This window comes from Hevea brasiliensis, chromosome 7 (genome assembly GCF_030052815.1).
Source record: "Hevea brasiliensis isolate MT/VB/25A 57/8 chromosome 7, ASM3005281v1, whole genome shotgun sequence".
NCBI lineage: Eukaryota > Viridiplantae > Streptophyta > Magnoliopsida > Malpighiales > Euphorbiaceae > Hevea > Hevea brasiliensis.
Genome location: NC_079499.1, coordinates 7,136,497 through 7,160,768, shown reverse-complemented (window position 1 = coordinate 7,160,768; position 24,272 = coordinate 7,136,497). Strand labels below are relative to the sequence as shown.

Genomic DNA, 24,272 nt, shown 5'->3' with positions numbered 1-24,272 from the left:
TTTACCTAGCTTTAATATGCTAAACTTGACGTTCTTTAAAATTTGTGTTTCGGGCCTACAATTCACTACACCATTCAAGTCAATTTGTTGACTTTCTAAGGCTTAATAGGTATGGGAATTCCAATTTCACCCACATACCACATTTTGGTTACCTAATTTGTTAGTTTTGGTTGTTTACTCAAATTTTAAGTCTTTTAGGCAAATTTATAAATTTTTAGTTTTGATATCCTATTTTGCACTGTCCCATTAGTTATGTTGCTATTAGAATTTGGCTAAGTTTTCTTCATAGAAATTGTTCCTTATTGTCTTAACTTTATTCTCCTTTTTGAATCACTCTATTTGGAGTTTTGTAGCTCAAGTTATAGCTATTTGAATATGGCTGCTGGATTGGCCTAACCCAGATTTTCTGGGCACCAAAACTGGTTCTGGCAGTTTTAGGTCACCAATTTTGGGTGGCTAAATGACTTGGTTAAGGGCATAATTTGGGTTATTCTTCATAAAAGTTTTAGGTATATATCTCAATTTTGGGTGGCTAAATGACTTGGTTAAGGGCATAATTTGGGTTTATATTCTTCATAAAAGTTTTAGGTCTATATCTCAATTTTCTACTGGTAAAATTTCTGGTCATTTAGACCTGCCTAGCCCAAGTTATGGCTAAATGAGCAAATACTACTCATTTGGTCATTTTTGTACAGGGCAGAACACTCACTTCCAGATTTGGCTAATTTGTTTACTATGCTATAGTCACTTTTTGGGCATGATTCCTAAATGAAAAATGTGTCATTTTGTGTCTAGTTTCATTCTCAATTGGCCTTACACCAAGTGGGTTGGTAAATTTTTAGTTTTGGTCCCTGAAAAGGACCTTAGTCACGCTGCCTGCAGGATGTCCATAACCAATCCAAATTTCCATTTGGTTCCAACACTTTCAACACACTACAATTGGTCACATATGACCATTTTTCAGCTCAAACAAGGTCAAACACACCATTTAACCAATTCTCTAATTTTTGTCTTCCAAAACCCTAGGTTCAAACCCTAATTCACTTGATTTGTTACATTTAATTGATTTCAAGCATACCAACACCATTTCTCAACTCATTCAAGCTTACATACACTTTTAATTCATTCAAAATACATCATATTCTCATACATCTATGGCTGGCCGAAATTCACATATAGTCCTCCAAAGTTGTTTTCATTTCATTTTAAGTATATTTCTAGGTTTATTCAACTATAAGCACAATTAATTCAACTAGAACTTCAAGTTTAGATTACTAACCTTTATGCAGAATTTTTTTTCCTCTTCAAACTTCTTCCTTTCTTCCTTTCTTCTTTCTTTCTCCTTGAACCTTCTTTTCTAGTTGCCCAAACAAAGTTTAGTTATGGTAATTAAATTTTCTATGGTAGGATTTAGTTGTCTTCAAGCTCAAAAGTGAGCTTCCATGGAGGTTTTGGAGAGGGAGAGGTGAGAGAGATGGGTCACGGCAATTTGAAGAAGATGAAGGACTTTTTTTTTTTTCCTCTTTCCTTTTTCTAAATATTTAACCTTAGTAAGACAAAAAATTATCCAAAAATTTAAAATTTTAATTATAATGTTTATTGCATCATGCATGATGTAATCACTTTTTCACTTTTTCTTTTTCCTCTTTTTTTTTCATTTATTTTTCTTTAGTTCTTTAATTTAATTCTCGACTCTGAAATTTTCTTTTCTCCGATTTTATTTGACAGTTAGCTCAGGAGTCAACTTTAGGGGTCAATTGACCAAATTGCCCCTCGCCGGTTCGACTCGGTTTGTAAATAATTCAATATTTCTTTCAAATTCCTGACCTAATTATTTGACCGGCTTAACATTTATTTTTTGTGATTTTCTCTTTTCCACAGCATTTGCAATAGTCCTAAGGACTGCAGCGTCATATTTTACGGTTCGAAATTTGAGTTTAAATCGACTTCGCAGTCCTTTCCGAGAAGGTCACCCATCGCTGTGACTCTCGGCTCATTTAACTTCTTGTGTTCTGTTTTTCTTATTTATACTTAACTATTTGATAATTACTAATTATTTGTTTTCAGGGCTTATCTAGTTGTCTTAAATGTGGTTCTAATCCCCTTAATTATTCGGACCGATACTGGTCACCTGAACAGTGAAATATAACAGGCTATATAACTAGGGGTGTTATAATTCTCTCCCCCTTAAAATAAATTTTATCTCGAAATTTTACCTGGTATCAGTCTCTAAACAACTGTGGATGCTGTCTCCACATGTCCTCCTCTCGTTCCCAAGCATCTTCTTGGCCCGAATGGTGGTTCCACAGCACTTTCACTAACGGTATCTGCTTATTCCGTAGCTGCTTCACCTCATAAGCCAGAATCTCTATGGGTTCTTCCTCATATGTGCGGTCTGGATTCACTTCAATCTCTTCTACTGGTAGTATATGAGATGGGTCTGATCGATACCTCCTCAACATAGACACATGGAAGACATTATGTATCTTCTCTAACTTTGGAGGTAGTGCCAAACAATATGCCAAAGGACCCACTCTCTCCAGAACCTCATATGGCCCAATGAAATGAGAACTCAGTTTCCCCTTCCTGTCGAATCTCATAATTCTCTTCCAAGGGGAAACCTTGAGGAATACTTTCTCAACCACTGCATACTCAATATCTCTTCTCTTCATATCAATATAGGACTTCTGAAGGTCTGATACAGTCTTAAGTCGATTTCTGATCAACCTGATCTTCTCCTCAGTCTGCTGAATAATTTTGGGCCCAATCATCTTCCTTTCACCTACTTCATCCCAACACAGGGGAGTTCTGCACTGCCTGCCATACAAAGCTTCATATGGAGGCATCCAGATGCTTGATTGGTAGCTGTTGTTGTAAGTAAATTTAATCAAAGGCAAGTGTGTGTCCCAACTGCCCTCAAACTCAATCACACAAGCCCGTAGCATGTCCTCCAAGATCTGAATTACTCTCTCAGACTGGCCATCTGTCTGTGGGTGGAATGCCATACTGAAGTTCAATCTAGTTCTTAGGGCTCTCTGAAGACTACCCCAGAATCTAGAAGTGAACCTAGGATCTCTGTCTGATATGATGGATACTGGCACTCCATGCAGTCTTACTATCTCATCAATGTATAACTTGGCCAATCTTTCTAAACTGTAGTCCATCCGAACTGGTAGAAAATGAGCAGACTTGGTTAGTCTGTCAACAATGACCCAAATTGCATCATGACTCTTCTGTGTCCTCGGAAGTCCCATCACAAAATCCATTGTTATTCTCTCCCATTTCTATTCCGGTACTGATAGTGGATGTAACAAACTAGCTGGTACTTGATGCTCTGCCTTCACTTGCTTACAAGTTAGGCATTTGGAAACAAACTCTGCCACATCTCTTTTCATACCCATCCACTAGTAATGCTCCTTTAGCCCTCTATATATTTTTGTGCCACCAGAGTGCATGGTAAAAGGAGACTCATGTGCTTCCTTCAAAATGATCTGCCTCAAATCAACATCATTAGGAACACACATTCTGCCCTGGTGTAGCAGTAGACCATCATCTCTCACTGAGAATTCAGGTTTCTTGCCCTGTCGGACTTCTTCTAACAGCTTCTGATATTTCTGATCATTCTGAACAGCCATTCTGATCTGATCAATTAACACTGGCTATACATGCTATGCAACTGCTGTCTGCCCCTCATCATTAATCTCTAAGCTGGCATGTAATGATCTCAACTCATGTACCATAGACAAATGAGTAACCCGTAGACTTGCCATAGTCTTGCGACCTAAGAAGTCAGCCACCACATTAGCTTTCCCTAGCTGATAGTCTATCAGACAATCATAGTCTTTTATCAACTCTAACCATCTCCTCTGTCTCAAATTCAACTCCTTCTGAGTGCCTAGATACTTCAAACTCTTATGATCTATGTAAATGTAGCATTTCTCCCCATACAAATAGTGTCTCCAGATCTTAAGAGCAAACACAATAGCTACAAGCTCCAAATCATGTGTTGGATAATTCCTCTCATGCGGTTTTAGCTGGCGTGATGCATAGGCAATGACATTCCGTTATTGTATCAATACACAGCCTAACCCATTATGAGAAGCATCACTATATACTGTGTATTCTTTACCTGGGGTAGGTAAAGTCAGGACTGGAGCCTCAGTCAAACACCTCTTTAATTCATCAAAACTTTGTTGACATTTATCCGTCCACTGAAATTTCACATCTTTTCGAAGTAACTTAGTTAATGGAGATGCCAACATAGCAAATCCCTTCACAAATCGATGGTAGTATCTAGCTAAACCCAGAAAACTACGAATCTCCGTGATATTTCTGGGTGGCCTCCAATTAAGGACAACTTCTATATTACTTGGATCTACCTTGATGCCCTCTACTGATACTACGTGCCCCAAGAAGGATATTTCTTTCAGCCAAAATTCACATTTTGACAATTTGGCATATAATTGTTTCTCCCTCAAAGTCTGTAGTACAATCCACAGATGTCTATCATGCTCTTCTGCACTCCTCGAATAGACCAATATATCATCTATGAATACCACAACAAACTGGTCGAGGTATGGTCTGAAGATAGTGTTCATTAGATCCATAAAAGCAGCCGAAGCATTAGTTAACCTGAATGGCATGACCAAGAACTCATAATGGCCGTAGAGGGTTCTAAAGGCAGTTTTAGGAATACTCTGCTCTTGTACTTTTAGCTGATAATAACCTGATCTCAGGTCAATTTTGGAGAATACAGCTGTACCCCTCAACTGGTCAAACAAGTCATCAATGCGAGGTAATGGGTATCTGTTCTTTATTGTCACCTTATTCAACTGCCGGTAGTCAATACATAAGTGGAGAGTGCCATCCTTCTTCTTAACAAATAACACTAGCGCTCCCCAAGGTGACACACTAGGGCGGATAAAGCCCTTATCAAGCAGCTCTTGCAACTGCACTTTCAACTCTTTCAATTCTGCTGGAGCCATTCTATATGGTGTTATGGAGATTGGGTCCACACCAGGCATAACATCAATCTCAAACTACACCTCTCTTTCTGGAGGTAATCCTGGCAATTTATCAGGAAACACATCTGGAAAGTCACATACTGTAGGAATGTCCCTTAATGTTGGGCTCCCCACTTGGGTATCTATCACATGTGCCAAGTATGCTTCACACCCCTTTTTGATCATCCTTCTGGCTAGTGCAGCCGAAATGATGTTTGATGGCAGTAAATGCCTCTCCCCATGTATTACCACATCACCGCATGCAGGAGACCAAAAGTGACTATCTTGATCTCTGATCCAATCATGGCGTGATGCCTGGCTAACCAATCCGTGCCCAAGATAATATCATAATCTCTGAAGGGCATTTTAATTAAATCTGACAAAAAAACATGTCATTGGATCACCAAAGGATAGTCTCTATAGATTCTGTTAACCCGAACCTCTTATCCTAACGGACTAGTTACTAGCACTTCAAAATCCATTTTGACACACGGAACAGCAAGTGAACTGACTATGCTAGCACTAACATATGAGTGGGTTGAACCCGGATCAAACAACACAAATACTTCTTGATCAGAGATAGAGAATGTACCGGCTACCACATCGGAAGTCTCAGCCTTTTCTCGCTGTCTCATTGTATAAACCCTGGCTGAAGCACTTCTTTGTGCTGACTGACTAACAGTACCCTGACTGCCCGAAGCATTTTAAGTATATTTCTAGGTTTATCAAACTATAAACACAATTAATTCAACTAGAACTTCAAGTTTAGATTACTAACCTTTATGCAGAATTTTTTTTCCCCTTCAAACTTCTTCCTTTCTTCTTTCTTTCTCCTTGAACCTTCTTTTCTAGTTGCCCAAACAAAGTTTAGTTATGGTAATTAAATTTTCTATGGTTAGATTTGGTTGTCTTGAAGCTCAAAAGTGAGCTTCCATGGAGGTTTTGGAGAGGGAGAGGTGAGAGAGATGGGTCACGGCAATTTGAAGAAGATGAAGGACTTTTTTTTTCTTTTCTTTTTCTAAATATTTAACCTTTAATAAGACAAAAAATTACAAAAATTTAATTTTTTAATTATAATGTTTATTGCATCATGCATGATGTCATGCATGATGTAATCACTTTTTCACTTTTTCTTTTTCCTCTTTTTTTTTCATTTATTTTTCTTTAGTTCTTTAATTTAATTTCTGACTTCGAAGTTTTTTTTTCTCCGATTTTATTTGGCAGTTAGGTCAGGAGTCAGCTCTAGGGGTCAATTGACCAAATTGACCAAATTGTCCCTCTCCGGTTCGACCTGGTTTGTAAATAATTCAATATTTCTTCCGGATCCCTGAACTAATTATTTGACAGGCTTAACATTTCTTTTTTGTGATTTTCTCTTTTCCACTGCATTCGCAATAGTCCTAAGGACCGCAGTGTCACATTTTACTGTTCGAAATTTGAGTTTAAATCGACTTCGCAGTCCTTCCCAAGAAGGTCACCCATCACTGTGACTCTCGGCTCATTTAGCTTCTTGTGTTTTGTTTTTCTTATTTATACTTAACTATTTGACAATTACTAATTATTTCTTTTCAGGGCTTATCTAGTTGTCTTAAACATGATTCTAATCCCCTTAATTATCCGGACTGACACTGATTACCGGAACAGTGAAATATACCAGGCCATACAACTAGGGGTGTTACAAATCTTCTTACATCAACATAAATTTACTCAAGATTTAATTTCTTTGGTTGCTTTTCAGGATTCTATGTCTATTGATACTCCTCTCGAACTGAATGTTAAATACCACACTAATGAGGGAGAGTTACTTTCTGATCCATCTTGGTATCGACAATTAGTGGGGAGCTTAAACTACTTGACTATTACTAGACTTAACATCTCCTTTGCTGTCCAGCAAGTTAGTTAGTTTCTACATTCTCCACACCATCTTCACTTAGCTGTAGTTTGTTGTATTATAAGATATCTTCGGGGTGCTCCATGTCGTGGTTTATTCTTTCCTACTGGATCTTCTATGCAACTTACCTCTTTTAGTGAAGCGGATCGGGCTGGTTGTCCAAATACTCGTCGCTCTATCGCAGCTTGATGTATGTTTATTGGGGATTCTTTAATATCATGGAAGAGTAAGAAACAAGATCGAGTCTACAAATCTTCCACTGAATATAAATATCATGCCATATCTGCTGCATGCTCTGAGATTACATGGCTTAGGGTTTGTTGTCTAAACTTGGATTTCCTCAATCTACTCCTACTTCTCTTCATGCAGATAATACAAGTGCTATTCAAATTGCAACTAATCCCGTCTACCATGAGCATACCAAGCATATTGAAGTAGATTGTCACTATATTGGAAAAGCTGTCCAAAATCGTGTTATTTCTCTTCCACATGTTTCCACAGCTATGCAGATTGCTGATGTGTTTACAAAGTCACTTACTAGATAGCATCATCAATTTCTTGTTAGCAAATTGATGCTTCTTGATCGACCAGCATCAATTTGAGGGGGGATATTGCCATAGATAGCAAGCATTTACTTTGTACAGTCTATATATTTTACATTCATATTATCCTTCCATAATTAGTTTGTGCAGTTGTAAATAGAGAGAGATATCAGCCTTAGATCATTGTAAATCACATAAATTTAGCCATTGACTATTGTATATTCATCATCTATTTATTCAATAAAATGAGAGCAGAAAATCATGGAGCCATTCAATCAAAAGTCTTTCAAATCAAAGTTATCACCATCAGGATCAACGTGAAATTTAGTTAGCATGCTTGCTAAGTTAGCATATTTGGAAATCAAGGAACAAGGCTATTTTTGAAGGAGTGGACTTGAATCCTCATGTGACTATTTCCAAGGCTCAGAATGAACTTGAAGAGAAGTAATCAACAGCAACTCTGCAAATGCATTCTCTTCCTGTTGTTCTTCCTCCACAAAGGCCTACATCTCATATATGGTTTCCCTCTGCTAATGGAGTGCTGAAACTCAATGTCAATGCCTCTTTTGACTACCAATCTTCAGCAGCTAGTTTAGGAGTTATTGTTCGAAACTTGTAGGGTCAGCTAGTGGATGGATGTTCAAGATCTTTCTTAAGCTCTTATCCTCTTGCTACTGGAGGGCTTAGTTGTGACATCCTCACTTTAGATAGTCCGTACATTCTACTGTTCTGGTGATCAATGTCTGTATGGACAGCCAGAATGTCTGGAACTATATTTAAATTAGAGTGAAGAGTCATAAATAACCCAAATAATGATAAGAAAAATTAAAAAAAAAATTTAGGAAATGAAATGCAAAGAAATTAAATGAGCTGGAGCTACAGCGATGGGTGACCTAACGGAAAGCGACAGTGAAGACAATTAGCAGCCCTAGACCCATGGAAAACCTTGTAAAATAATTTTTGGGACTCCAGTGAAGAATTATTGAGACTTAGATTACAATAGAATACTAAGAAAATTTTGTAAATGGGTATAGAAAATTTTAGCTCATTAAGCAAAATGAAGGGTATTTTGGTCATTTCACCTTCAGAGATGATTTTTGACCAACTTGTCCATTTAAGTAAGTGAGATCTATGTTCTAAAATATGAATAAATAATGCTAAAAAAAATTTAATTAAAAATGCTAAAAGCAAGAAGAAAAGAAAAGAAAATCAAATGAAAAATTAAATCTAATTATGACATCATGAATGATGCAATTAAAAATTCCTAGCCGATTATAATTAGACAAGCATAATTAGAAGAGATAAAAGAAAGCTAAAAGAGACAAATTTGACTAAAAGTAACTCATCTTCTTCCTTTCCCATATGTTGGCTGAACCATACCCATTGCCCTTCCACCATTTTCTTCTTCATTTCAAGCTTGATTCTCTTCAATTCCCTCCATAAAAACCCTAGCCCTCAAAACAAAACTTGATTTTAGACCTAGCTTAAGAGATTAGTGGCAAAAAGAAGGAGAAAAATTGAAGATTTAGTAAGAAGAAAATTTGTCACAAAAGGTTAGTGCTATAATCAAGTTCTTTTCTTTCTTTAATCCTTGTTAGTGTAGTGAATTAAGTTAGATTCTTACGAAATTGAAAGAAGTTGATGAGTAATTGAAAGATCCATTTTCGGCAGCCATGAGAGGGTTAGGGTTTTGAGGGTTTAATTGCAATTAAACTTGTATATTAATGTTAATTGATGTGTATTTTGAGTTAGATGATGATGTATATGTGTTACATGAGATTTGCAAAACTTATAAATTAGGGTTTAGTATGAAAATTGGGAATTTGATGATATGTTGCTAAATTGATGTTATTGAGGTCAATTATGGATTATTTGAAGTGCATGAAATGTGATTTGAGGTTGGTAGTAGTGTGGAATGGTGGTATTGGGAGTGATGTGTTTATGTAGGATTTTCTGGACCTTGAGTCCAGTGTAGTTTTTAGACCATAAGTAGAGTCGTGTTACTCCAATTGGTGTGAGGCCAATTGGAGATGAAACCTAAGACAATTTGCTACATTTTTTATGCAAAGACCCTACCCAGAAACTAAACCTAACATGACCAAAAATTGGCTTAAATCCGGGCAACCAAAATCTGGACATGGAAAAATGACCATATGTTCATATGGCCATAACTCACTCTAAGAAGGTCAGAATGACCTGATTTTTAAACCATTGAAAAGCTTAGAAATAGGAGAACATTTCCTATGGAGAACTTAGAGCTCATTTCTGACCATAACCTATTCAAATTTCTAACTAAATTTAGCTCATCAAAACTGCCAGAACCAAAATTGCCCAAAAATTCTGGAAATGAATCAATCCAGCCAATTATGGTAAAAATATCATAACTTGAGCTACAAAACTCTAAATGAAGTGATTCAAAAAGGAAAACAAAGTAGAGACATTAAGGAACAATTTTAATGAAGAAAAGTTAGCCAAAATCCTACTGTAACTTAGTTCAATGGAATAGTAAACTTAGGAGACAAAATCTAAAATTTTAGAAATACTTCTAGGAAGTTTTGAATTGTAATTGGCAACTAATACCAATAAATTTAGAACCCAAAATGTGGTAGGATCATGTGTTTAGAATTTGTATTCCTATTATTTATGAAATAGTCAACATTTGCATAAATAGTAATATGAATAGTAACCACAATGACATCAAACCCAAAGAACCAAAACCTAAATGACTTATACCTAAATCATGTGGATAGGTAGATGGGACTTGTATTCCCATTACAAATAGAACACATAATACCTTAGTAATATAATTTGAAATATGAAATGTAATTTACATAAATGGATTGCTAAATTGTATTAAATGAGGTAAAGTAATCATTAGGACTTATGTCTCCATTGTAAATAGAATAATAATACATTGCATAATAAATGACACATAAGAGGGAATAATGTGAATTATAAACACTTATTCTCATCATGAAAGAAAAGAAGAATGTTTGAGTACAATGGTACATGAAAATAATTGATATGAAATGTGATTTGGAAAATTTTGCTTTCATCATAACTAGAACTAAAATACTGTAAAATATAAATAGAACTTATAATGAAATAATAAAACATAAGAATACTTAATAGTACTATTGTGTCTATGTATTGCTTAGACACTTGTGTCAGATTGGATAGATAGGCATGCCAATAGGAGATTATTTGAGCAGTACTACATAAGGATTTCTGCCTGTATTTATGGCTTTATGCCCGCATTCCTGGCTTGTATGCCCGATTATTCGTTATCATGGCTTTTTAGCCATATTGATTGCATACGTGATGCAGACGTGATTGAAGTTCTGTATTTCACGTCCCATAGTATGACGGCCCGAGACACCACAGTATCCAATGCCAAGGACCGACTTATCCAGTTTAGTCAGCTTGTCATAGGTTACTTGGGCAGTGAAATAAATTAAGAATATTAAAAATTAAAATATCAGAAATTAAATAAACGAGTTAGAAAAGCCTAAAATGAACTGGATTAATATTAAAATTTATCTATTATGAAATAACTCTAAGAATTTTAATTATTATGAAATGATCTAAGACAACCTAGAAAGTATTAAGGAAGTGATAAAAAGATTAGCAAAGAAATTATAACATAAATAAATATTACAAATGTGTCTTGTATAATAATATAAGCATAAATTTAATATTTTTAGATTATTTTTATATTGAATATTTTTATTGTAAATTTATGAACTAAGCACCTCCAATGAGGAATAAACAAATTAGGATAAAAGATAGTTAATATTAGAAATTTTATATGAGATTAAATTAATTCTTGATTACCCAAATCATGCTTTATTTCTATCTTTATTTGTATATTATTTCTTTGTTATATTATTGCACTACTAAGCAGAAATGCTTAGCGCAATGGATTGTTTCCTCGAGCAGATACTGAAAATAAAGCCCAGTGAACATTAGACTGGGATTTTGGAGTCCAGATCTGCAAAGTGTCCAAGGTTGTCACCTCCTCAGTAATGTATATAGATAGGGCCCATATAAGTCATATTATGTATTTTGTACATTATAATTATTTATTATGTTGTAATGTAAATTATGAAATTGTAATTAATTTATATATCTTGTAAATTATGAATTTATGTAATTAGTTTATAAATCATATAAATTAATAAAATTTGAGAATTTTGATATATGAATTGAGCATGAATGGATACATATGAATGTTAGTTGCAAGAATTACACGAGGGATGATGATGATGAGATTATGTATTATTTTATTAAAAATTTATATCAAATTTTTAAACAGGTAAATAGCGAAATGCGCCAAATGGTAATAAAATAGGGGAAACTCCGTCATTTTCTCCTTAAAATATAATTTATTTCAAAATATAATGCATTCAAAATTATTAAAAGAATAAAGTAAGATAAGATAGGGTGCTTCGGCACCGAGTGTGACATGCCTTGCTCGACTACACTGTAGACGGGTGAGGGGTGTTACATTAGTAGTTAAAGAAGCGATCTACTTTGCTCTTTCTGGGGTTTTAATCCTTGTATTATTGAATATGATTCCTTTTAGATTGTTCAGCTTTCTTCCTCTCAAGTGGCTCCTTTGTGGGCTCTTGAAACTTTTATTCATGATATTAGAATGTATCTGTTTCTCTATCCTTCATTAAATATTGCGTTTAGTCTTAAATGTTGTAATAGATGTGCAGACTGGGTAGCAAATATAGCAAGGACTTTTTCTATAGAGGCAGGATTGGTGAAAAATCCTCCAACTAGGAGGGGCCACGGTTCAGGAACTGCCGGTTCAGGTTTAATGAAATTATGAACCTGAACTAAACCGTCATGGGATGGTTTGGAAAACTGTTTCTAAATCGCCGGTTCTAGTTCGAGTCCCGATTTAAAAAGGGTTTAAAAGATGATTCGAAAAATGATAGTTCAAGACGGTTTGGAAGCGGTTTAGGGGCAATTTAAGAGTGACTTAAAGAAAAAAAAATTAGAGAAAAATTTTATTGATTTAGAATTTAAGTTATATTTGTAAAAAAATTTTAATTTTTCTTAGAAATCTTTCAATAAAAAAAAAAGAATGAAAATGACATATTTTTTAGAAAAATTTAATAAGCAAAGACTTGAACTTATTAAAAAATTAGAGATGAAATTAATTTAAAAAAAATAGAAAAATGTGCATGAACTTAAGTTTGCCTATGCATTCCTTTAGAATTTAGAGGAATTAAAATTTTCAGTTATAAGTTGAGAGAAGAGAGATTGAGGTGGTTTAGTCATATGAAGCGTAGACATAGAAAAGCTCCAGTTAGACAAGTAGAGCACATTGGATTGAATGATGAAAGAAAAGAAGAGGTAGACCTAAACTGACTTAGAGGAGAGTAATACAACATGATGTAGAAACATTACATATTTCCGAGGATTTAACCCAAAATCGTTTAAAGTGAAGAAAAAGAATTCATATAGCAGACCCCAATAAATTTTTGAGATAAAAGTTTGGTTTAGTTTAGTTTAGTTTAATTAAGTTGCGTATTACTTGCCTTTTTTAAAAAAATTATATGATAATTGATAATTAAAAAGGTATAAAAGAAAAAAAATAAAATACAGGGTATTAAAAATTTTATAGAAGGTAAAATAAAAACAGAGTAATGGAGATAGATCAAAAATTGCAGTGAGCATATAAAATAATAAAGAGGGGAATTGTAAGAGTACTGAGAATTAAAAAGAGTGTAGAAAATAATTATTTAAAAAATTTGAAAAAAATTGAAAGAGTATTAAGAATTAAAGAGAGTGTAAAGAATAATTGTGTAGAGAATTAATGATTGATATATATATATATATATATATATATATATATATATATATATATATGAGAATTAGGAGTGGAGTGAGGTATTTATTAAATTATTTTGTATTTAAATTGTCGGTTTGGTCTGGTTCAGAACCACCGATTCACGATTTCTAAAAAATATAAACTTAAACCAAACCATTGAAGGACAATTTTGGTCTAAATCAAAATCGGTTCTGATTTTAACCTGTTTCGATCTGATTTTGACCGAATTGGTTCCGGTTCGAAACCTGACTGTGGCCACCCCTACATCCAGCCAAGTTGCTTTTTCTTTTATGTTTGGATTGAGCTGTTCTTTTTTGCTCATGAATGAAATTCATTTCTGCTAAAAAAAAAAAAAAAACTAAATCCCATTAATATTGATAAATTTTTGCCCTTTTCTTATACAAATTTTTACATTAAGAGGTTGATAGAATTTCCTTTTATACAAAATTTTCATTAAAAGCATGAATTTTCCTCAATATAATATTAGTTGCAACACTTTCGGACGTACAATCAACAGTTTGCCTTTCAAATTAATACGGGTTTTATTCCATTACCTTGTTTTACAATTAAGAACGTAGAGGAAATCAACATAGAGGAAATATCTGAGGACGTAGAAATGGTAGAGACCAATAAGAAGCCTCTAAGAATTGACCATTAGTTGCCATTTCCATTATAATCTTCTTTAGCATTCGAAGAGGCGCAGCCACCATGACCCCCCATTGAACCACCGGCCGTGACCCTAGGGAAAACCCTCGCCGCTTATTTCCTAGCCTTACTGTGCTGCCCCTTCGCCTCCGTAGCCGCCGCCGTGGACGGCACCACCCCACCAACACTGTGGAATTGGAAAACATAGATATAGTAACAGAACCTCTCTTGAGCATATTATTTATAGTGCATGCTAAAGTTTTTAGATGTAAATGTTAATGATTATGGTCATAATGACAGCAATTACAACAATGGCCCAAAGCTAATTTTTAATTTAATATTCCTATTTTAGTAGGGATTTTATTCTGTTTTTTCACTTTGGCCTTGTGATAGTCATCATTAGAAGAGATGGGCTTTTTCTTTTAAACTTAAAAGTGAGTTAATAAGTAGTAGTAGGTGAGGTGTATTGATCGCTATGGAATCCAATTATGCCATGAGATATCATTGCTCTAGGATTCTCATATTATTGTTTTTCTTTTTCTTTCCTTTAATTTATCCAAAGAAAACAAATATTAATTCTAAACTGATTCTTTGAAATGTTTATTTTAGTTTATATCAATTTATAAATTTTAAAAATCAATTTATAAATTTTAAAAATAAATTTACTTATTTATTTATAATATTATTTAGATTTATAAACTCAATTTATGAGTTAAAAAAAATTAAGTTATCAGAGATCAATTTTTCATTTTAATACTTATAAATTAATTTAATAAAATATTTTATTATATTATCTTTTTTTAATTTTTAAAATTTATTACATATCTTATATAATATTCTTTTTAATAATTTTAACAATAAATATATTTATAAATTATTTTTATTAAATGTGTTAATTATTTATCTGTCACTCTAAACATATAATTGAATATAATATAATATAATGTAATTTTTTTATTTATTTTAATAAAAAATTAATTATATTATATTACCAATAATCAAATTAATATAGGATACAAAATTTAGTGAAATTTATAATTAATTTTTAATATTTCTATTTATTTTTATTTTATTTTAATTGAATTTAAATTTTTAATTCCATAACTTTAAGGATAATTTTAATAAATTATTAAGCTAAAACTCATAAGTATATCATATACTTAAATTTGATTTATTAACTTTTAATCATTAATGAAAAATATTTAATAAAAAAATAATTGATACAATATTTTAAAGTCTTAACATTTTAAAATAAAAACTAAAATTAAAATTTTTCAATGATCAAATATCAGTCTCTCAATCATCAACCACTAATTACAATTAATAAACCAAACATTCAATTTAAGAATTAAATATATCATATTTGGGATGGACTAAGGGATTCAAACAACAAGTGAAAGAAATTGAAATTATTACATCAATGTTGTATTGTCTCCTTGTACTTGTTCTTATTTCTTACTATTATTATTACCATTTCTTTTTCACCCTAATTTTGTTAGTATATGTGGAGACCAAATGATTCTTCTCTTAACCCATTAGAGTAAATTATGATACCAAGTCCATGTATATCATAATTTTATTTTTTTCTATTTAATTTATTTTCATTTACATTAATGAATTCTTTAATTATTTATTTTTATTTATTGTGTATTTTTTATTTATAAATATATTTTAATTTTGATTTTTTTTAAATCTAAAAAATAACTAGGTGTTTTGTAATTTTGAGGAATAAATTATTAACAGAAGCAGATTGAAAAGAAATAAATAACGTAGGTAAGTTCAATTTAGAATGGGCCCATCTGGTCAGTAGACTCGATGGGGCCTAATCTTCTTTGCTTGTGATAAGAGACAACTGATGAGACATTGTGATTTACGAATATTAGACAAAGAAGCCCAATAATTAGGGTTCAAAGTTCCCACTGTCCAGAGCCCCAACAGGGGCATGCAACACAGCATTTCTTCTTTGTCCAAATAAATCGCGTGAAAGGCTTCGCCTGTTGGGAAATATTAATTATTTTATTAATAATTAATCATTAAATATTAATTATTAATAATTAATTTTTTTATGTAGAAATTTAAAATAGAATTGTTTAGTAATAATTACTGTTAAATTAATTGTTAAATATAAAATAATAGTATTATCTTATTAATCCTAATTAAAATGTTCCTTCTACCTTTAAAATTAAGAGAAATAATTTTTTATGAATCACTATTTTAAATTTTAAATTTTAATGTAAATATTATGTCATTAAATAATATAAATAAGAGATATAATATTATTTATTAGGATCAAAATCCTAAATACTATCTAAAATGTTATTATTAAATAGAGCCTTAATTATATTATTGTCTTCATTTGAAAAAAAAAATAATTGACACATAATTATGTTTATTTTCATTATATTAAAAGTGATTTTTAAAAATTAAAAATAATAATTTTTTTTTCATTGTAAATATAAAAACTAATAAAAAATTAATTAAATTAAATTAAATTTTTATAAAATTTTAGATGTCAATCAGATTGAGCCTAATAAGTTTTTTAATTAAATATATTTTTATTTAATTTACTATCACCAATATTCTCAAATCAACTTTCACTTATTGAAATTAAATTTTCATTTTAAGAAATTTTAAAAGTGCATTCTCTTAAATAAGTTTATAGTACTTTTCGTTAAATCAAACCCTTATTTATTTATTTTTTTTAAAATCCTATTTTTATTAATTCTACTTATTCTATTGGTTACATCTTACATTCTATGAAGTGATAAATTATGATTCTAGAATAAGTTTTTTTTTTATAATTTTTTTAGAATAAGCTTTTTCTTTTTTAATAGAATTTAGAATAGGGGTTTTCGTTTGATGAACCCAACTTAGCACCAAGTAGACAAGTCAATGCTTCAATCACATAGGTTATGGTTTCTTTGTTCACGGCTATAATAAAACAAAATTTAATGAGCTGACTATAGTTTTGATTGAATTCAAGTGAATTTAATATAAATTTAATTTTATATAAAAATAAATTTAATAATTTTAAATTAATTATTTATATCATAATTTATATAAAATTAATTAAAATATATTTATAATATATATATATATATATATATATATATATAAATTTCATATAAATATTTAATATTTAAAAAATATTATATTTTTTTTAACATCCAATAACTAGGACAACATTATTGCCTAACTTTCTATTGGAGTAGCATCCTTAATCATCCATGCACCTTATTTAGGGAGTATTTGTCTTAATTTATAAAAATCAGCTTATATATTAATTTGAGTTTATTGGATTTTTAAAATTTTAAATAATCATGTGTTTAATTAAAATTTTTATAAATGACTGAAAAATAGTTAATGTGTTTAGTAAAAATTAGCTTATAAGCATATTTATTATTAAAATAATAAAAAATAATATTAAATAAGATTTATAATAAAACTTTAAAAATTCAATTATAATAATATGATAAAATATTTGATAAAACTAATTTATAAGTACTAAAATAAAAAATTAAGTCTTCAACTTTTTTTTTTAACTTGTAAGACCCAAAAATTATTATAAAAAATATTTCAGTCTATTCTCAAAACTTATAAGCTAGTTTGATTAGAAATTAAGAAAAATACCTTCTTAATACTCATTTATAAAACTCTTCTAGTTAGAATTCTAAATTATTTTATTTTTATTGTATTATCTAATCCAATTTATGAGAGTTTCCTGTTGCAATTCGAAATAGATAAAGCTTTATCTTATTTAACTGAATCAAATATGATGTTTCTCGATTTAAATTTCAAACTAAGTTGGGCACTCAAACGATCAATTTAGGATCTTCCTCTACCATTTTTTTTTTAATTGAATAAAAAGTTAATAAATTGAATAATAATTGATAGACCGTACAATAAGAGATAGCCTATTTCTTTTTCACTATAAGCTAATTAATTTGAAAACATATAAATATAGAGATTCAAACTCGAGAACCTATGCTCCTTACACTATTTTTTTTTGATATATTTCAAATTTTAGATATTTATTATATCCAACATAGATAATTAAATGCTCCAATACAAAAATATGATAAAATAATAATGAAATAAATGAGGAGAAAAAGAGAAATATTTAAAATGACTAAAAATAATTGTATTTTTTAAATATTAATGTGAATTTCATCTTAAATAAAGTTGAATGATGAATTTAAAACTCAAATTCCCACAAATGGGAAGATTTTGTCTCTCGTAAAAATGCTCTTTCTTATGGCTAAGTTTCTCCTCCCTTGCTTGGACATTAATGAAGCCTTTTCGGCCATTTTTGGTCGACAGCACCCCTTCACTCCCTTTTGTTAACATTTTTCTCATCTTTTTTTTTAGCGTTTTTTATCTTCTTTCATAGTTTTCTTTATTCTTTTAGTTTGTGTTTTTTTTTAAAAAAAAAACTAACTTTCAAATCTTGTGCTTTTGTGTGTGTTATTATTTGGTGGGTTCTTGCGTCATTTTGGAGGTTTATATCCTCCCTATCTATAGTGGAGCGTTGGTTTTGTTTATTGCGATCCATGTGCAATGCACAAAGTTTGTTTTGTAGAAGTTAACTTTCTTCTATTGAAGTCTGATACTGCGGTTCATTTCTTCTATCTATTATTGAACTAAATTGAATAAGTGGAGGTGTATGAGTGAGCCAAGACAATAGTCCATGAAAAAAGAGAGATAAATTTACTTGGATTTGGACTAACCATTGCTAAAAAATTAAAACTAACCAATTAGTTAATTGGCCGTCCACTCTTATAAGCCCTTTGAATTCTTTGTTCTTTTTCAATGTGGGTCTCTTGACACTCTCCTCAAGCATTAACCATTTTAGCTGACACTTGAAACTTGAAATCCTCCCCTAAAACCTTGACGTTGACGTAGTGGCCACACTGGACACCTTTAACACTTGAATTGAACCAGGTCAAACCTGCTTCGGGACCATATTACTGAACTTGAATTAAAATGAGATGAATGAGTGTGTAAGTTAAGAGTCCATGAAAAGTGAGATATGCTTACTTGACTTGGACCAATCATTGCTAAAAGGTTATTTGGGTAAGTCAAAAGTCCATGAAGAGTAAGATAGGCTTACTTGGCTTGAATTAATCATTACTATAAGATGATAGACTTATAGTAAGGTCAGAAGAAATAGTGGGAGTTTAACGAAGTAAAGCAAGTGAAGTTCAAAAATGAGCTTCTCGAGTCCGACGCATGGAAGCTGAATATGGAGGCTAATGATATGTGGATACAGATGGCATCAAAGATTAGAGAAGTAGCTAGAAAAGTACTTGGAGAGTCTAAAAGACATGGACCACCCTTAAAAGAAAGATAGTGGTGGAATAAGGAAGTACAAAAGGCAGTAAAGAGAAAAAGAGAATGGTAAAAGAAATTACCTAAATGTGATAATAATGCGGCATATGAACAGTACAATATAGCAAAGAAAGAGGCAAAAAAGGTAGTCAATCAAGAGCACAGGCTTTTGAAAAGTTATATGAGAAACTTGAAACTAAAGAAGGGGAGAAAGATATTTATAGATTAGCAAGGAGAAGAGAAAGGAAATGTCAATATCTCAATCAAGTTAGGTGCATTAAGGATAAAGAAGGAAAATTGTTGGTGAAAAACGAGAACATTAAAGAAAGATTGAGAAATTATTTTAATGATCTCTTTAATAATAGTCAAAATGATAACAGCGTGAATATAGACTATAGAACAATAGAAAAGAATATGAATTATACTAGAAGGATTAGATCTTTAGAAATAAATGAAGCACTTAAGAGAATGAAAGTGGGTAAAGCATGTAGACCCGATGAAATATCAATTAAAGTGTAAAAGCGTTTGGGAGATAAGAGAGTGGCATGGTTAACTAAATTATTTTATAAGATTCTAAACTCAAAGAAAATGCCTGATGAATGGAGGAGGAGTATTTTAGTACCTATTTTAAAAAATAAGGGAGACATATAGAGTTGCTCAGGAATTAAACTCATGAGCTATACTATGAAGTTGTGGGAAAGAGTTGTGAAGCATCGACTACGTCATGATACTTCTATCTCTCTCAATCAATTTGGCTTCATGCCTGGTCGTTCAACTATGGAAGCGATCTTTCTCATTAGAAGCTTGATGGAGAAATATAGAGATGTGAAGAAAGATCTACACATGGTTTTTATTGATTTGGAGAAGGCTTATGATAGTGTTCCAAGAGATGTCATTATGGAGTGTGTTAAAATAAAAGAGGATATCTATTAGGTACATAGAAGTGTTGAGAGATATGTATGAAGGAGCAACTACTATTGTGCGCACAGTGGGAGGGGACACAACAGATTTTCCTATCTCAATTGGATTACACCAAGGATCAGCTATAAACCCTTACCTTTTTATATTAGTTTTAGATGAATTGACGAAACATATACAAGAGAGTATTTATTGGTGCATGAAGTTTGCGAATGATATTGTTCTAATAGATGAGACGCGAGAAGGAGTCAATAGAAAGCTAAAGCTTTGGAGAAGTACTTTAGAGCCAAAAGGCTTTAAGTTAAGTAGAATGAAGATAGAATATATGCATTGCAAGTTCAGTGAAGGCCAAACTGGTAATAGAGAAATAGTTAGTTTGGATGGAGTGGTACTGTCCCAAAGTAATCACTTTAAATATCTCGATTCAGTCCTTCAAGTAGATTGGGGATGTAAGGAGGATGTTAGTAATAGGATTAAAGCCGGATGGTTGAAATGGAGACATGCCACGGGAGTTCTATGTGATCGCTAGATTCTCAATAAGTTGACAGGAAAATTTTACCGTACAGCCATACGACCGGCTATGTTATATGGTAGTGAGTATTGGGCACTAAAGGAGTCGTATGCGTCTAAGATAAGAGTTACAGAGATGAGAATATTAAGGTGGATGAGTGGTCATATTAGACTAGATAAAATCCGTAATAAGAGTATTAGAGAAAAGGCAGGAGTGGTGTCAATTGAGGATAAGTTGAGAGAAGGGATATTGAGGTGGTTTGGTCATGTGAAGCGTAAACATAAGGAGGCTCCAGTTAGATAAGTAGAGCGCATTAGGTTAGAGGATAAAAAGAAAAAAAAGGGGTATACCTAAATTGACTTGGATGAGAGTAGTATAATATGACCTAGAAGCATTACACATATCTGGGGATTTAACCAAAAATCGTTTAAAGTGGAGAAAGCGAATCGATATAGCCGACCCCAAATTTTTGGAATAAAGACTTAGTTGAGTTGAGTTATAAGATGATAGACTAATCAATTAGTTGGCGGGCACTCCACTCTTATAAACTCTTTGAATTCATTATTTTTTTTAATGCGATAAATTCGAAGAGAATACTAATCAAAATACGTTTTAATTCATTTGAATTGATACTTATATAACTGATTAAGCTACTTTACACATTAAAATTATTAATTAAGCCAATGTAATAATCTAGTTACTTATAATTTTTATTTATTCTCGATATAAGACAAATTCTTAACAATGCAAAACTATTGACACAATTACCCTTAGTTTTTTTTATTATTTACATCTAATGAATGAAATCCTTATATGTTTATATAAAATGAAAGGATATGAAAATTAATTTAATAACTGTAAGATTTATATAAAATTAATTAAAATATATATAATAAATATATAAATTTAAATATAAATATTTAATATAATGATGATAAAATTCATTCTCATAAGTTCAAGCTACAAAATGAAATTGGTTTGAGATTGGTCAAGATTTAATTATAGTTGTTAATCCATGACCCATAACAGCTCCATGTTGAATTTTGCCTTGTTGGTACTTAATAGCATTCAACTAATTACTTATAATTTTTATTTATTCTCGATATAAGACTTAAATTGGGAAACTCAACACAATTATCCTTGGTTTTTATATTATTTACATCTAATGAATGAAATCCTTATATGTTTATATAAAATGAAAGCATATTAGAATTAATTTCCTAACCATAAGATTTATATAAGATTAATTGAAGTATATATAATAAATGTATAAATTTAAATATAAATATTTAATATAATTATGATAAAATTCATTCTCACATGTTCAAGCTTTCCGTACCCACAAAATGAAATTGGTTTGAGATTGGTCAAGATTTAATTAAAGTTGTTAACACATGACCCATAACAGCTCCATATTGAATTTTGCCTTCTTGGTTTCGATTTACATCCAAAAGGCATTGAAAAGCCCAAAAATAAAATGGAATTAAAGAGCTAAAAGGCACAAGCCTATAAAAGCAAAATACATCTTAAGATCATATCACTACCACATCTGTCGAATGGATTTCATTCAGCTGCTCAAATAGTAAATAAAGTCTGCAAGAATAAATGCCAAAACACAACCCCCATATAGTCACCATGCAGTCACTCGCTCCTACGCCTGCTTGCTAGTTGCTACCTCTAATCTAACCCCCTATTACCCAATACCCTATCATCAAAAACACCTAGCAATTACCTAAAACACTTGTCCATTTCCCAAACAAAGACAAGCTGAACAAAAAGACCTAGAAAGTCTTCAAAGCTATGGGCATGTTTCATGGCAGCAGGCCAAAAAGAATTCAATCAACTGGTCTCCTTTCTCATTTCTCAGTGCCATTATTACTGTTACTGTTGTTGTTGTTGTGTTTCTTGGAAGACCCTTTGCACATGCCTACTGGGTACTTAATAGCATTCAATTCTACTTTTCTCATAGCGGCTTTGCCTAAGTCAATTCCACAGATATCAGAGAGTCGTACAAGATACAGCAGAACATCGGACAGCTCTTCCCCAAGGTGCACCTTCTCCTCTTCTTTCCAATCAGGTAGTCCCTTTGGTACCTCTCCTTTCCACTGAAATATCTCCGATAATTCTCCCACTTCACCCACCTGTGAATCAACCAACCAGTCTTTTAACTCATTCTGATAAATGTTGAAGTTTTATTTTAACCCATGAACAGAAAAAAATAAAAAATTTCAAAGAATCACTGTTTTGGTTGGTTTCTTGCTTTCTTTCTTTGTGGGTTATGTGACAAAGGCAAAAAAGCAACTAACAAAGGTGTGTAAAAAGTGGGTTTTCTTTGGATTGCTATGACATAACAAACAAAAGGTTGATCTATTTGCACAGTTGGTGAAGTCTGACTAGAGATAAATAAAGGGGAGGGTTGCAGACCTGGAGTTAAAAACCCTAACTTGAGATTGAAGAAAGTAATCGGAGGAAAAAAAACGCCTATTTGAAGGTTAGTAACAAAAGCATGTGGTGAAAGCGAAGAAATGATTAAAAATTGAAATAAATCCAACTGGTTTCAGTTGTATTCGTTTGGTCAAATAATGAAAAACTTGAATAGAAAATGAAAGAACAGCAAAGCAATGATAGAGTAATTCTATTATATGATCTTCCTCCAACATCATCTTCTTTCTTATGAGCCACAGATTAAGAAAAGGGTTAACCAGAAATCAGCCAAATGAAAAACTTGAATAGAAAATGAAAGAACAGCAAAGCAATGATAGAGTAATTCTATTATATGATCTTCCTCCAACATCATCTTCTTCTTTTTTCTTATGAGCCACAGAATAAGAAAAGGGTTAACCAGAAATCAGCCAAACAGTCACCAACAAGCGAATAAAATAGGAACCTATAAATTAATGAGATGAAAGGGAAGAAAAGATGATAATACTTTAAGGGACAAAAACGTACCAAAGCCAAAAGCAGGTTTCTGGGGCTGTGAAATCGATCCCAGTCCCTTTCCTTGGCAAACTCAGCCATTTTCATCTTGAGAAGATCAAGAGAGACACTTTCTCCATCAGATACACCAGTCATCCTTGTATTTTCCAAGAAAGAGGGAGAACGAAAAAAAAAAAAAAAGATTTTGCTAAGGAAAAAAAAAAAACAAAAACAAAAACAAAATAGAAGAATAAGAGGCAGAGGCAGAGGAGGCAGAGGCTATTGAAGAGAAGTTGGTTTTGTATTATATTTATATATAAATATAAAAATCCTAAAAATTAAAGAGCAGGTTGAGAGAAAGTGGGAGAGACCAAACGACAAAGGAATGCTTTGGAAGAGGAATGGCCTGTCCTACTGGATTTATAATTGAGGTATTATTTAAAATTATAATAATAACCCTTAATTGAAATTAATTTTTTAATTTTTTTTAAAAAAATAATTAATGCCTTTATTTTTATTTTATTAAATTTTATTCAATATCTATCATTTAAAAAAATTTATTCATTTTAAATTTTGAATTATGTTATTTTCATAATAAAAATTTTCTTTTTTTAAATATATTAATTAATAAAAATTTAATTAATTTATTAAAATAAAAAACTCAATAATAATT

General features: G+C 31.6%; 1 protein-coding gene across 1 annotated transcript; it reads right to left on the bottom strand.

Moving 5' to 3' along the window:
• Positions 1-22,096: 22,096 nt before the first annotated feature.
• LOC110651061 (uncharacterized) lies at positions 22,097-23,991 on the bottom strand. Its single transcript, XM_058149927.1, has 2 exons — positions 23,633-23,991; positions 22,097-22,824 (listed from the first exon to the last, which is right to left on the bottom strand). Exons 1-2 carry the CDS (start codon positions 23,753-23,755, stop codon positions 22,540-22,542), a joined length of 408 nt encoding a protein of 135 aa, XP_058005910.1. The 5' UTR covers positions 23,756-23,991; the 3' UTR covers positions 22,097-22,539.
• Positions 23,992-24,272: the final 281 nt, after the last annotated feature.

What these genes read in the sequence shown, in the direction of transcription:
- LOC110651061 (XM_058149927.1), bottom strand. Translation starts at nt 23,755, where the DNA reads ATGACTGGTGTATCTGATGGAGAAAGTGTCTCTCTTGATCTTCTCAAG. An exon ending in GAAACCTGCTTTTGGCTTTG is followed by an intron (nt 22,825 to 23,632) that starts GTACGTTTTTGT and finishes GTTGATTCACAG; the next exon opens with GTGGGTGAAGTGGGAGAATT.